Source organism: Arachis stenosperma, chromosome 4, assembly GCF_014773155.1.
Source record: "Arachis stenosperma cultivar V10309 chromosome 4, arast.V10309.gnm1.PFL2, whole genome shotgun sequence".
NCBI classification, from domain to species: domain Eukaryota; kingdom Viridiplantae; phylum Streptophyta; class Magnoliopsida; order Fabales; family Fabaceae; genus Arachis; species Arachis stenosperma.
The window spans coordinates 117,980,287-117,996,564 of record NC_080380.1 but is presented as its reverse complement, the minus strand read 5'-3'; the positions used below and the strand labels follow the sequence as shown (position 1 = coordinate 117,996,564).

The 16,278-nt window shown below is 34.3% G+C and overlaps 1 protein-coding gene across 1 annotated transcript; it reads right to left on the bottom strand.

The window, feature by feature from the left end:
• Positions 1-11,235: 11,235 nt before the first annotated feature.
• LOC130976678 (myb family transcription factor PHL7-like) lies at positions 11,236-15,645 on the bottom strand. The gene is made up of 7 exons (XM_057901590.1): positions 15,631-15,645; positions 15,389-15,542; positions 14,283-14,368; positions 13,497-13,536; positions 13,345-13,402; positions 13,172-13,241; positions 11,236-11,840 (listed from the first exon to the last, which is right to left on the bottom strand). The coding sequence occupies exons 2-7, from the start codon at positions 15,537-15,539 to the stop codon at positions 11,442-11,444; spliced, it is 804 nt and encodes a 267-aa protein (XP_057757573.1). The 5' UTR covers positions 15,540-15,542; positions 15,631-15,645; the 3' UTR covers positions 11,236-11,441.
• Positions 15,646-16,278: the final 633 nt, after the last annotated feature.

The following is a 16,278-nucleotide window of genomic DNA, read 5'->3' as shown; positions in this document are numbered from 1 at the left end:
ATATTTTAATTATCAAAACTCCATAACCATTTGAATCCGTCTGACTGAGATTTACAAGTTGACCATAGCTTGCTTCAAGCTGACAACCTCCATGGGATCGACCCTTACTCACGTTAGGTTTATTACTTGGACGATCCAGTGCACTTGCTGGTTAGTTGTGCGAAGTTGTGAAAAAGAGTTGAGATAACAATTGTGCGTACCAAGTTGTTGGCGCCATTGAGATCACAATTTCGTGCACCAAGTTTTTTGGCTCCGTTGCCAGGGATTGTTCGAGTTTGGACAACTGACAGTTCATCTTGTTGCTCAGATTAGGTAATTTTCTTCTTGTTTCAACCTTTATTTTATTTTCAAAAAGTTTTCAAAAATATTTCAAAAAACTTTTTCTCTTCTTTTTCATTTTTTTTTTCAAAAAAATTTATAAAATCATAAAATCAAAAATATTTTTGTATTTCTTGTTTGAGTCTAGAGTCAAGTTTTGAGTTTGGTATCAATTGCATGTTTTAATTTTTCTAAAAATTTTCGAAAATTCATGCATTGCATTCTTCATGATCTTCAAGTTGTTCTTAATGAGTCTCCTTGTTTGATCTTAAAATTTTCTTGTTTTGTGTCTTTTCTTGTTTTTCATATGCATTTTTTAATTCTTAGAGTCTAAACATTAAAAATTTCTAAGTTTGGTGTCTTGCATGTTTTCTTTTCTTGAAAATTTTTCAAAAATAAGTTCTTTATCTTCAAAGTGGTGTTGGTGTTCATCTTGACATTCAAAGTGTTCTTGCATGCATTATATGTTTTGATCTTAATTTTTCTTGTCTTGTGTCATTTTTGTGTTTTTCTCTCTCCCCATTAAAAATTCAAAAATAAAAAAATATATTTTCCTTATTTTACTCATAATTTTTGAAATCTTTGGGTTGACTTAGTCATAATTTCATTTTTTTTCCTTTGTTTTTCAAAAATTTTAAAAAAATTGTTTTTCAAAATATTTTTCTTAATTTCATTTCAAATTTTCAAAAACTTTACTAACAATTAATGTGATTAATTCAAAAATTTCAAGTTTGTTACTTTCTTGTTAAGAAAGGTTCAACCTTTAAATTCTAGAATCATATCTTTTAGTTTCTTGTTAGTCAAGTCATTAACTTTAATTTTCAAAATCAAATCTTTCTAAATTTCTTTTTCAAATCTTTTTCAAAATAAATTTCAATCATATCTTTTTAATCATATCTTTTCAATCATATCTTTTCAAACATATCTTTTTTAAATCACACCTTTTTCAAAATCAATTTCAAAATCTTTTCTAACTTCTTATCTTTCCAAAATTGATTTTCAAATCTTTTTCAATTAACTACTTAACTTTTTGTTTGATTTTAAAATTCTTATCTTTTTCAAAACCACCTAACTACTTTTCTCTCTCTAATTTTCAAAAACTCCTCACCATTTTTCAAAATTCTTTTAATTAACTAATTGTTTCTAATTTTAATTTTAATTTTATTTCTTCTCTTAATTTTTGAATTCTAATTAAATTTTAAAATAAAAACAAAAATATTTTCCTTTTCCTTTTAATTATTTTCGAAAACTCTCTCTCTCATATCTCTTTCTATTTATTTATTTAATCACTAACATTCTTCTCTTCTTCTTATAATTCGAACTCTCTTCCCCTCTCTGTGTTCGAATTCTTCTTCTTCCTTCTTCATTCTTATTCTTCTTCTCTTCTACTCACATAAATAAACCTCTATATCTGAGTAAAGAGGATCCCTATTATTTTCTGTCCTCTTCTTTTTCATATGAGCAGGAGCAAGGACAAGAACATTCTTGTTGAAGCTGACCCTGAACCTGAAAGGACTCTGAAGAAGAAGCTAAGAGAAGCTAAAGCACAACAATCCAGAGAAAACCTTACAGAGAATCTCAAAAAAGAAGTAATGGCCGAACCCAACAACAATGCAAGGAAGATGCTTGGTGACTTCACTGCACCAAATTCCAACTTCCATTGAATAAGCATCTCAATCCCTGCCATTGGAGCAAACAATTTTGAGCTAAAGCCTCAATTAGTTTCTCTGATGCAACAAAATTGTAAGTTTTTATGGACTTTCATCAGAAGATCCTTTTCAGTTTTTAATTGAATTCTTGCAGATATGTGATACTGTTAAGACTAATGGAGTTGATCCCGAGGTCTATAAGCTTATGCTTTTCCCTTTTGCTGTAAGAGACGGAGCTAGAACATGGTTGGACTCTCAACCTAGAGATAGCCTGAACTCTTGGGATAAGCTGGTCACGGCTTTCTTAGCCAAATTCTTTCCTCCTCAAAAGCTGAGCAAGCTTAGAGTGGATGTTCAAACCTTCAGGCAGAAAGAAGGTGAATCCCTCTATAATGCTTGGAAAAAATACAAGCAACTGACCAAAAAGTGTCCTTCTAACAGGCTCTCAAAATGGATCATCCTGGATATATTCTATGATGGTCTGTCTTAATTGTCTAAGATGTTATTGGACCATTCTACATGTGGATCTATTCACCTGAAGAAAATGCCTGCAGAAGCTCAAGAACTCATTGAAATGGTTGCAAATAACCAGTTCATGTACACCTCTGAAAGGAATCCTGTGAATAATGGGACGCCTCAGAGGAAGGGAGTTCTTAAAATTGATGCTCTGAATGCCATATTGGCTCAGAACAAAATGTTGACTCAGCAAGTCAATATGATTTCTCAAAGTCTGAAAGGATTGCAAAATGCATCCAACAGTACTAAAGAAGCATCTTCTGAAGAAGAAGCTTATGATCCTGAGAACCCTGCAATGACAGGGGTGAATTACATGGGTGAAGCCTATGGAAACACCTATAATCTGTCATGGAGAAATCATCCAAATTTCTCATGGAAGGATTAACAAAAGCCTCAACAAGGCTTTAACAATAATAATGGTGGAAGAAACAGGTTTAGCAATGGCAAGCCTTTTCCATCATCCTCTCAACAACAGACAGAGAATTCTGAGCAAAATTCATCTAGCTTAGCAAATATAGTCTCTGATCTATCTAAGGCCATTCTCAGTTTCATGAATGAACCAAGGTCCTCCATTAGAAATTTGGAGGCACAAATGGGCCAGCTGAGTAAAAGAGTCACTGAAACTCCTCCTAGTACTCTCCCAAGCAATACAGAAGAGAATCAAAAAAGAGAGTGTAAGGCCATCAATATAACCAATGTGGCCGAATGCACAGAGGAGTTGGAGGACGTGAATCCCAGTGAGGAAGACCTCATGGGACGTCCTCTGGACAAAAAAGAGTTCCCATTTGAGGAACCAAAGAAATTTGAGGCTCATATAGAGACCATAGAGATTCCTTTGACCTTCCTTCTACCATTCATGAGCTCTGATAACTATTCATCTTCTGAAGAAGATGAAGACATTGTTGAAGGGCAAGTTGCCCAGTATTTAGGAGCAATCATAAAGCTGAACGCCAAGCTATTTGGTAATGAGACTTGGGAGGATGAACCTCCATTGCTCATTAATGAATTGAATACCTGGGTTCAGCACACTTTATCTCAAAAGAAATAGGATCCTGGTAAATTTTTAATACCATGTACCATAGGCACCATGACCTTTGAGAAGGCTCTATGTGACCTAGGGTCAAGTATTAACCTTATGCCACTCTCTGTAATGGAGAAATTAGGAATCTTTGAGGTACAAATTGCAAGAATCTCACTAGAGATGGCAGACAAATCAATGAAACAGGCTTATGGACTAGTAGAGGACGTGCTAGTAAAGGTTGAAGGCCTTTACATCCCTGCTGATTTCATAATCCTAGACACTGGGAAGGAAGAGGATGAATCCATCATCCTAGGCAGACCCTTCCTAGCCACAGCAAAACTGTGATTGATGTTGACAGAGGAGAGTTGGTCCTTCAATTGAATGAGGACTACCTTGTATTCAAGACTCAAGGTTCTCCTTCTGTACACATGGAGACAAAGCATGAAAAGTTTCTCCCAATACAGAGTCAAACAAAGCCCCCACATTCAAACTCTAAGTTTGGTGTTGGGAGGCCACAATCAAACTCTAAGTTTGATGTTGAGAGGCCACAACCAAACTCTAAGTTTGGTGTTGAGAGGCCACAACCATGCTTTGATTATCTGTGAGGCTCCATGAGAGTCCACTATCAAGCTATTGACATTAAAGAAGTGCTTATTGGGAGGCAACCCAATTTTTATTTATCTATGTTATTTCATGTTTTCTTTAGGTTGATGATCATGTGGAGTCACAAAAACAATTACAAAAATTAAAGCAAAATAAAAAATAGCATTAAAAATAGCACACCATGGAGGAAAAACTTACTGACAATTAAACGCCAGTAAGGGTAGCAGGATAGGCGTTAAACGCTCAGTCTGGCACCAATTTGGGCATTTAACGCCAGAAATGGGCACCAGACTGGCGTTTAACGCCAGAAAGAAGCACCAGACTGGCGTTTAACGCCAGAAATAGGCTACATCTTGGCGTTAAACGCCAGGAAAAGTATAAAAGCTGGCGTTTAACGCCATAAACAAGCAGCAGTCTGGCGTTAAACTTCAGAATTACACTCTAAGGGCATTTTTGTACGCCTAAATAGAGCAAGGATGAGAAGTTCTTGACCCCTCAGGATCTGTGGACCCCACAGGATCCCCACCTACCATACTTCTCTCTCTCCCCCTCACACATCTCTATAACACTCTACCCAAAATACCACTCACCTATCAAATCCTATTCTCTTCCCTATATTCTCTTCACCAATCACCTCCATCGCCTCTATTTTCTTCTTCTTTCCCTTCTTTCTTTCTTCTTTTGCTCGAGGATGAGCAAACCTTTTAATTTTAGTGTGGTAAAAGCATTACTTTTTGTTTTTCATAACCATTTATGGCACCTAAAGCCGAAGAAACCTCTAGAAAGAGGAAAAGGAAGGCAAAAGCTTCTACCTCCGAGTCATGAGAGATGGAGAGATTCATCTCAAAGGTTCATCAAGACCACTTCTATGAAGTTGTGGCCAAGAAGAAGGTGATCCCTGAGGTCCCTTTCATGCTCAAGAAGAATGAGTATCCGGAGATCCGACATGAGATCCGAAGAAGAGGTTGGGAAGTTCTCACCAACCCCATTCAACAAGTCAGAATCTTAATGGTTTAAGAGTTCTATGCCAATGCATGGATCACTAAGAACCATGATAAAAGTATGAACCCGAATCCAAAGAATTGGCTTACAATGGTTCAGGGGAAATACTTAGATTTCAGTCTGGAAAATGTAAGGTTGGCATTCAACTTGCCAATGATGCAAGAAAATGCACGCCCTTACACTAGAAGGATCAACTTTAACCAAAGGTTGGACCAAGTCCTCATGGACATATGTGTGGAAGGAGCTCAATGAAAAAGAGACTCAAGAGACAAGCTGGTTCAATTGAGAAGACCGAACCTTAAGCCAGTTGCTAGAGGATGGTTGGAGTTCATCCAACGCTCCATCATTCCTACTAGCAACCGATCTGAAGTGACTGTAGATCGGGCCATCATGATCCATAGTATCATGATTGGGGAGAAAGTGGAAGTTCATGAGATCATACCTTTAGAACTCTACAAGGTGGCTGACAAGTCCTCCACTTTGGCAAGGTTAGCCTTCCCTCATCTCATTTGTCACCTATGCGATTCGATTGGGATTGACATAGGAGGAGACATCCTCATTGAAGAGGACAAGCCCATCACTAAAAAAAGGATGGAGCAAACAAGAGAGCCCACTCATGGACCTCAACAAGAGCATGAGAAAATTCCTCATGAAATCCCTGAGATGCCTCAAGAGATGCATTTGCCTCCACACAACTATTGGGAGCAACTCAACATCTCTTTGGAAGACTTGAGTTACAACATGAACCAACTAAGGGTGGAGCACCAAGAGCACTCCATCATTCTCCATGAGATTAGAGAAGATCAAAGAGCTATGAGGGAGGAGCAACAAATGCAAGGAAGAGATATAGAGGATCTCAGGCGTTCCATTGGATCTTCAAGAGGAAGAACTAGCCGCCATCACTAAGGTGGACCCGTTCTTTAATCTCCTTGTCTATTTGTCTTTCTGTTTTTGGCTTTGAGCTTCATGTCTTACTATGTTTTGTGTCTTCATTACATGATCATTAGTGTCTAGTATCTATGTCTTAAACCTATGAATAATTCCATGAATCCTTCACCTCTCTTAAATGAAAAATGTGCCTAATTACAAAAGAACAAGAAGTACTTGGATTTCAAATTTTATCTTGAAATTAGTTTAATTATTTTGATGTGGTGGCAATACTTTTTGTTTTCTGAATAAATGCTTGAACAGTGCATATCTTTGATAGTGAAGTTTATGAATGTTAAAATTGTTGGCTCTTGAAAGAATGATGAACAAAGAGAAATGTTATTGATAATCTAAAAAATCATGAAATTGATTCTTGAAGCAAGAAAAAGCAGTGAAAAAGAAAAAAAAAGTAGCGAAAAAAAAATATGGCGAAAAAAAGAGAGAAAGAAAGAAAAAGAAAAAAAAAGAAAAAGCAAGCAAAAAAAGCCAATAGCCCTTTAAACCAAAAGGCAAGGGTAAAGAGGATCCAAGGCTTTGAGCATCAGTGGATAGCAGGGACTAAAGGAATAAAATCCTAGCCTAAGCGGCTAAATCAAGCTGTCCCTAACCATGTGCTTGTGGCATGAAGGTCCAAATGAAAAGCTTGAGACTGAGTGGTTAAAGTCGTAATCCAAAGCAAAGAGAGTGTGCTTAAGAACTCTGGACACCTCTAATTGGGAACTTTAGCAAAGCTAAGTCACAATCTGAAAATGTTCACCCATTTATGTGTCTGTGGCATTTATGTATCCAGTGGTAATACTGGAAAACAAAGTGCTTAGGGCCACGGCCAAGACTCATAAAGAAGCTGTATTCAAGAATCAACATACTGAACTAAGAGAATCAATAACATTATCTAAAATTCTATAGATGCCAATTATTCTGAATTTCAAAGGATAAAGTGAGATTCCAAAACTGTTCAGAAGCAAAAAGCTACTAGCCCTGCTCATCTAATTAGGACTAAGTTTCATTGATATTGTGAGATTCATTATATATTCTCTTCTTTTTATCCTATTTGTTTTTAGTTACTTGGGGACAAGCAACAATTTAAGTTTGGTGTTGTGATGAGCGGATAATTTGAGGGACCTAAACAAAAATCTGATTCAGAGGCTGAAAAAGGACTGCTGATGCGGTTAGATTCTGACCTCCCTGGACTCGAAGTATATTTTTTGGAGCTAAAGAAACCCAAATGGCGTGCTCTCAACTGCGTTGAAAAGTAGACATCCAGGGCTTTTCAGCAATATATAATAGTCCATACTTTGCTCGAGTCTTGACGTCGCAAACTGGCATTCAAACTCCAACTTCCTACCCTATTCTGGCGTTAAACGCCAGAAACAGGATAGAAGCTGCAGTTAAACGCCCAAACTGGCATAAAAACTGGTGTTTAACTCCAAGAAAAGTCTCTACACATGAAAGCTTAAATGCTCAGTCCAAGCACATACCAAGTGGGCCCGGAAGTGGATTTCTGCATCATTTACTTATTTCTGTAACCCTAGTAACTAGTTTAGTATAAATAGGACTTTTACTATTGTACTCACATCTTTGGACTTTTGACATCTTTGGATTATCCTTAGATCATCTTTGGAACATTTTTCCTTAGACTTGGAGGCTGGCCATTCGGCCATGCCTGGACCTTCATCACTTATGTATTTTCAACGGTGGAGTTTCTACACACTATAGATTAAGGTGTGGAGCTCTGCTGTTCCTCGAGTATTAATGCAAAGTACTATTGTTCTTCTATTCAATTCAAGCTTATTCTTATTCCAAAATATTCATTCGCACACAAGAACATGATGAATGTGATGATTATGTGACACTCATCACCATTCTCAACTTATGAACACGTGCCTGACAACTATTTTTGTTCTACCTGAAAACAAGCTTGAATGTATATCTCTTGGATTTCTAGTTCACGACGCATGGTTGCCTCTCTTGACAACAGAGCCTTCCATTCCGTGAGATCAGAGTCTTCGTGGTATAAGCTAGAATCAATTGGCAGCATTCTTGAGATCCAGAAAGTCTAAACCTTGTCTGTGGTATTCCGAGTTGGATCTGGAATAGGATGACTGTGACGAGCTTTAAACTCGCGAGTGCTGGGCGTAGTGACAGACGTAAAAGGATCATTGGATCTTATTCCAACACAAGTGAGAACCGACAGATGATTAGCCCTACGTAACCTGTAGTTGGACCATTTTCACTGAGAGGACGGGAGGTAGCCATTGACAACGGTGATGCCCGAACATACAGCTTGCCATAGAAAGGAGTATGAATGATTGAATGAAGACGGTAGGAAAACATAGATTTAGAAGGAATAATGCATCCCCATATGCTTATCTGAAATTCCCACCAATGAATTACATAAGTATCTCTATCTTTATTGTATGTTTATTTATACTTTAATTATCAAAACTCTATAACCATTTGAATCTGCCTGACTGAGATTTACAAGATGACCATAGCTTGCTTCAAGCCGACAATCTCCGTGGGATCGACCCTTACTCACATAAGGTTTATTACTTGGACGACCCAGTGCACTTGCTGGTTAGTTGTGCGAAGTTGGGAAAATGAGTTGAGATTACAATTGTGCGTACCAAGTTGTTGGCGCCATTGAGATCACAATTTCGTGCACCAAGGGCATTTTTGTAATTTTTAATATTTAGTCTCTACTTTTATTTTAAACCAAATAGGATATTGAGATATAAATCAGTCTTGTACATTTTCACACTAAACACAATACTAATACTTATTTCTATCTCTGTCTCTTGGTCTCTGTCTCTCTGTCTGTCTGTCTCTGTCTCTTGGTCTCTGTCTCGCAAACAAATGCTACCTAAGGGATATATACATCAGGATAGACTTTGAAGTTAATTGAACAAATTTTTTGAAGGAATATATAAATTTAAGAGCAAAATATCCATCCTTATTGCCATGGCATTGGAATGTTTTGAAATTAGAAAGATTAAATAGAGGTAACCTTTATGGTAGCATATTGTCACGGTCTTGAACACACTTCAATTCTACCATATCGATACTCGAATTTATTCAACCTCTTAAGCTAAACCAAGTCGACCTAACCCTCAATACTTTACAAGAAAGCTAAGAACGTATTTTGTAAGCAATCTTCCCAACACGCCCAATAATCTCAAATGGCCCTTCGTATTTGCGGATCAAGCCCTTATGATCCTTGTAAAAGGCTTTGAATTGTTATGGAAGAAGTTTAATCATTACCTTATCTCCCACTTGATAGCTTGCATTCCTCCTCTTCTTATCTGCCAATTTCTTTATTCTCTTTGTAGCTTTGTCGAGGTAAGAACGAGTGACATCTACTTCTTCTTCCCAAGACTTAATCATATGATAAGCTCCAGGTCTCTTCCTTGAGTAAAAGAAAGAAAGAGAGTGTGGTGTAAGTGGTTGTTGTCCAGTCACAATATCGAACGGAGTCTTCCCTGTGGACTTACTCCTTTGCAGATTGTACGAGAACTAAGCAATATTTAGGAATTTTATATAATCTTTCTAATTAGCGCTTACGAAATGCCTCATGTAACACTCGAGTAAGGCATTCACTCTCTCAGTTTGTCCATCTGTTTGAGGATGGAAGCTTGTCGAGAAGTGAAGCTCCAATCCAAGAAGTTTGAACAGCTCTGTTCATAGTCATCCTGTCAAGCATGAGTCTTGATCACTGATGATGATCTTAGGTAATCCCTAGTACTTCGTCACATTTTTGAAGAATAGTCGTGCTGCTTCCTCTACAGTGCAATCAGTAGGAGTAGATATAAAGATATCATACTTCGAAAATTGATCCACTACCACGGATAGATCCAAATTCTTCGAACTTCGGTAAGACAGAGATGAAATCCAAAGATACACTTTTTCACGATCGCTCTGGTAGAGGCAAAGGTTTCAACAACCCACTTGGTGTCTTGTTTTCAATCTTATCTTGTTGGCACACAAGACAAGTCTTCACATAGCTCTTCACTTTATCTCTCATTTGAAGCCAATAATAGGAAGATTCAATGAGTGTCAAGGTTCTTCGCTGACCTTGGTGACCAGCCCACTTGGTGTCATGGCATTCTCCTACCAACTTTTTTTCTTATATTTTTTCACTTAGGGACGTATAGTCTTCTCCCTTTGGTGTAGAGAAGGTCATCTTCTAGCTAAAATCTTTTGGACTTACCTTCTCTAGCCAACTCCATCAAACTGGCACAGTCTTGGACACACTCCAACGCTATCGTACTGGCACTCGAACTTACTCAACCTCTTGAGTTAAGACCAAGTCAACCTAACTCTCAATACTTAGCAAGAAAGCTAAGAACACAAGAGTATACAAGAGAAAGGAAGTTTTAGTGGAAAGAACACTTTATTATCTAAGTGATTGTTACAAATGACTCACACACTCAAATTCTAACTCTCACCCTATTTATAGCTATCCACCTCTTCAATGGATGGTTAGGATTAAATCTAATCAACGGTCCAAATTGATCATCCAAAACCTTCGCTGCAAATATCTATCCTACCACATTTCTCTAAATACTTCTAGATTATTCTATACTACTCTTCATACTTTTATATACATCTATATATATCCACATTCTTCTAGAATATTCTATGACATTTCATAGTCTTTTAGAACTTTTTAGAGTATACCCGAACTTTCTAGATTATTCTAGAACGTTCTGAAATGATCTAAAACATTTTAAAACACTCCAAAAAATTATACAAACACTATTAAATTTAACCTTCTAAAATTTACCATAATAATATGTTTTAGATATTGATCAATTATCCTGGATTTAATACCCTTTTGTGTATTCTATGAGTATATCAATTTCTCGCACATAATCCATATTTATTTTCATGGTGAATAGGAATGTTTATTTATATATTTCAGCCACCACACGCCCTCAATGAAATTTAATTTAACTATTTAAGAAAAGAAAATAGAAAAGAGAAAAGAGAACAACAATGAAATAATAATACAAACATATATTAAAATATATCTATGCTATTGAGTATGTCTTACAAGAAAAGAACACTCAACTCTATATATTAATCACAACATATAGTAAAACTCTAATCTAAAGTCTAAACAAATAAGGAAACGATCATAAAAAACAGCAGATATACATATCACACTACTAATCCTAAGAGATACCCTTTAATATGCTGAGTATAATAGAGATATCATAAAATATTCTCTTTTATTTCTAAGGATATATAAATATCTTCCTTTCTTAGTCCTCCATGATATAAAAATGTTCCCATGAAAATGCTTTGAAGGTCCGAAAGATAAGATAATGCAAACACTATATACTATATCATCATCTATCATTTTTATTTGGAAACACTTATTTTTAGTTATACAGAACTTGTTATTATAATAAGAATCCTGGCATCAAAGGTGATTCACATGCAGCTGCAAGTTGACTCCATGAAAGATTCCATGATTGATCAATGAATTCTGTGGTGGTGGATGATTCTAGTTCAAGTTCAAAGCTTGATGGAAAAACATGTTCATCTATTACTACCCTTTGTCTTTTGGAACATGATTGATGCTCTTCCTCTTCTTCTACTACTTCTTCAGGGTGTGTCTCAATAATAGATTCTGATTCCTCAGAGAGAGAAGGGAGATGTTTATTATTATTATTTGTAGCACAAAATGATGATGGCTTGGAAGATTTTCTAGTGATTGTTGTTCTGCTTTCATGGCTTTGTCCAATTCTATCAAGGTATTTCTCTTGTGCTTCAATTTTTTGCTTCAACCTTCTCTGAACCTTCCAACCAATTTGAAAGAAATTTTAATTTGTCAAATAGAGAAAAATGGATGTGCTTACAATATCTCATTGCTTTGGATTGAAACTTTTAAGGCTAGTAATTTTTAGTATTTTTAGTTATTATTGATCAATACAAATATTAAATTATTTTTAATAAATAAATTTTACTAATTTATGTATACAAATTTTGAAAAATATAGATGCAAAAGTGTATTGATCTATGTGTATAAATTATGGTAAATATAAATACAAATTATATATTTTTTGTGTGTAAAATTTCTATAAATATAGTTATAAATTATTGCTGACAAAAAAAGATAATATTTACTAATTATATAACATTACTCTATTATTATTATTATTATTATTATTATTATTATTATTATTATAACAAAATTTATGTAGGAGTGATATCTACAAAAATTATTCACCACACAAGAAAATGAGAATGAGAAGAAGCATCTCAGGGCTGTTTTTTTTTTAATAAATGTGTAAAATATATTAATTCTCAAAATACTTATTTGGTTAAAGTATTTTAAAGAAGTTACAGAGGCTCAAAAACAACAAGACAAGCATACCAAGAAATAAAAACAACCACCACCACCAACAACAAAACAACAAGCAACAGACAACAAAGAACACCAAAAAATGCATACTCTAGACTTATTACAAAACAAAACATTTCCTTACACAAAACATGCAACCTTACTTAAACACACTTCCAAGTCATTTAATTTGGATGGAGTTTAGACTTGCTGTTACATGATTACCAATTTATATCTCACTCACACCTCAGCTTATTTTCTTCACTCTCTTGACATTTCTGTTTATTTTAAAATTAAATTAGTTTAATTATTTTATTGGTATCTGTAATTTCACCAAATTTATAAATAGGTATTTAGTCTCTACAATACTTTTAACTCTGTAATTAGATCATTTTGTGTCAAAAGCGTTAAGATTAACAGAATATTTTTCACAAATAATATGTGATCAAAGATCTAATTAGGTTCTTAATTGTAAATAGTTTTAATTTATAAAAAATATTTCGTTAATTCTAACATGTTTTACATTGACAAAGACTTAATTACAAAATTAAAAATATTGTAAGAATCTAATTAAAAGAAAAAAAATAAAGATCTAATTATAAATTTTGTGAAATTATAAGAATTAATTAAACCTTTTAAATTTGAAGACAAATGAGTCGTTTTAATTGAACTATGCTTCAAAGTTGTGAACTATTAATTATATAAAGCATATTATCAGATACTCTTAAAAAAATAAAAAAGATAATATCACCTAATATAGCTTATTTTTAGGGTGTAAAAAAGTACCTCTGCTTGATCACTCAAGCGGTTTCGCACCTCCCTCTGAATTTGAAGAATTTCCTTCAGCTGAAGAGCACTGTTTACATAACACCAAAATAGTATGTAACACTATGACTACTATGTCTTGAGGGTTACAAAAAGGGAAAGAAAAGAAAATTGAATAGCACTTATTAACTCACCATGTAGAACTGAAATTTGGCAGTGTATTTGATATGCTTCTCTTCTCAAGCTTTCCTTCTTCAGAATCAAAAGTTAAGTGATCAGGGAGATTTAATTCATAAGTTCAACTTAATTTACGACATATATCATGAATTTTTATTTAGAATCTTACTTGAGGTAGACTCTGGAATCAATTTGGAGATCCGGTATTTCTGAACATATTCAAACCAAAGTTTTTAGTTAGTGTTTATAACCCAACTGATATATAATTTTTTTGTTTTTTTGAAATACTTCTTATAAATGTGTGTATGGTTTTGTCTCGTAATTTCTAACCTATAAGATCATATAATAACTTTGTATTATGCTACGTGTACACTAAAATTAGTCACCAAAATCAGCCATCAGTATAAAATATATGTTGGAATATAAATACATATTGAAAATAAATTAAACCATATGTATATTTATATATAAATATATTAGTGACTGATTTTAGTGTACAAATAATATTTTTGAATAATATAATGGAATCTTTGTTAGTTTGGTTTACATATATATTCACATTCCTCACATTTTTCAACATGGAAAGATCCCAATCACATAGTCAAAAGTAAAAACACATGCATTGTTAAGAAAATATAAAAATAAAAAATAAAAATGAAAATCCATCTAGATTAGGTACGTGTGCACATATAAATAGTTGAATTAGGATATTTAATTATTTATGCACCTGAAATTGAGATGTTTATATACACAATGAACAAAATTGAATAGTAAAAATATATTAAATAAAATTTTTTATGTTAAAAATGGCGCACATACATACACTCAAATTTATAGGTATTATCATTAAATACATGTTCTAAAGTTGAAGGGTCCAAAAGTCATTTCTCATTTAAGGCTTTTCCAAATTAAAAACAAGTGATTAGTTGAAAGAAGTGTTGTGAGAGATAAGAACCTGCAAGTGACTTTTGACATGATAAATGCTGAGATCAGAAACACCCATGGCCTTCATCCCCTTCAATATACCCTTTGGTGTTGCCCCTAATACAACAACCATTGCAGATCAATCCCTAATTCTTTCTACAACTTCATGTAATCATAAACTACACTCTAATTTATATCCTCGCTATTGCTACCAGCTATAACTAATTCCAACTAAGTAATACTTCATGGATATTTTCTTGCGTCTAAATGATTAAACATTGGGAAAATGTATAAATCAAAATTAATTAAGTGATTAGTTTCCATGATCCAATAAAACAAAAAAGAAAATAAAAAAACTATCATGTTGTACTTTTTATCTTGTATTCTGTACATCTAAGATTATTGTCATTGAAAAAAAGTTATTAAATCCAAATTGGATTGGATTGATTGATTCAAGTGAAAAAATAGATAAACTAACTAGTCTAGTTCATCGATCGCAATGAATGTGCAATTTGTTCTGTCAACATTGTTTAAACCTAGTAAAAACCCGTTAAATTAGTATCAAATCAATATGCTAGTTTGGGCCAAACTCGTTAAACCATGTAAGGAGTAAAGATTCAAATTGGTCTCCAAATTTTATGAGACTCAATTTTGTATCTCAAATTTTAATGGATCTAAAATGGTTTTTTAAATTTGATTTCCTAACTCAATTTGATCTTTTAACTTTCAATAATTCAATTCAGACTTTGCAATTTGACGTCTTGTCCATGAGTCATTATTTTGATCATGTGGTGTGAGTGTTCGTAGGATCAAATTGAGTTATATTATCCAATTTGGGGTGATCAAACAAAGTCATGAAGTCAAATTTAAAGGACTATTTCTGGTCAACTGAAATTAAGAGACAAAATAAAATCATAGAATTAATTCTGAGAGCCTATTTTAAATATATTGAAATTTGAGGAACTAAATTGAAAAAATTCCAAAATTGCAAGTCCTTAGCAGTGTTGTTTTTACCACTAGGCCATTGCTAAAGGTGTTATTTAGTGTTAATAATTATTGTAAATAAAAAAATAATTACCAAATTAGGCAGTTAGTTCAACCAAGTGAAGATATGAATGAATGATGAAAGTGACTTACTATCAGGGCCCCCAAGCCTATTTACAGCGTGCACAAAGCGATCATGGAGTTCGTGTGTCCAGCGTAGGCGTTCTTTGCCATTGGCAGAGCCATCTGAGCGAGTGGAACCCATAACTGCTCTTTTCTTTTGGGGTCTGAGGCCCAAGACCATGTTCTGACTAACGAGCAGGGGTTATAGTTACATAGGGCCAAAAAATGACAAAAAAAAAACATTGGTTGGAGAGTGGAGACAGAGAATTTACCAAGGAGGGTGATGTTTTCCAAGGTACATTCATTTGCTTAGATTCTCGTTAGTGTCTGTAATTGTCGACAACAACCCACTATATGCTAGCTATAGTTTAATATTTATATTCATTTTTGTCTCAACAAATATTTATTTAACGATTATATAAAGTTAAGCTTTAGAGTATTTTTGAAATTAGTGGTGTGCAATAAAATAATCTTTAAAACTTCAATTACATCAATTATATTTTTAAGATAGATAAAAATATATTTTATTAATTTTTAGCATGAGTCACTTCATGAAAAAAGATTGAGAGACTAATATGACATACTTTGAGTTAATAGTCAAAATCGTCCCTAAAAGATACTTTGATTTCCATTTTCGTCCTCAAAAGATAAAATTAATCAAAAGCATCCCCGAAAGTTACTCATGTTGATCGAGTTCGTTCTTCCGTCATCTCAGTTGCTGAGGTGTCTAACGTTTACTGAACTGGAACGTTAAGTGCCAGCGTGGCACAGACCAAAACGACGTAGTGTCAATCCTCCACCCCCAAATCAATGGAACGACGTCATTTATGGTCCAGAGTGAGATATTCAAACGTTCTTCCCATCACCTCCTCTCATAACAATCCTCTTCAACTTTCGCTCCAAAATCCCTCGTCTTCTCT

What these genes read in the sequence shown, in the direction of transcription:
- LOC130976678 (XM_057901590.1), bottom strand. Translation starts at nt 15,539, where the DNA reads ATGGTCTTGGGCCTCAGACCCCAAAAGAAAAGAGCAGTTATGGGTTCC. An exon ending in TAGGCTTGGGGGCCCTGATA is followed by an intron (nt 14,369 to 15,388) that starts GTAAGTCACTTT and finishes TTGTTGTATTAG; the next exon opens with GGGCAACACCAAAGGGTATA. An exon ending in GCTTGAGTGATCAAGCAGAG is followed by an intron (nt 11,841 to 13,171) that starts GTACTTTTTTAC and finishes ATTGGTTGGAAG; the next exon opens with GTTCAGAGAAGGTTGAAGCA.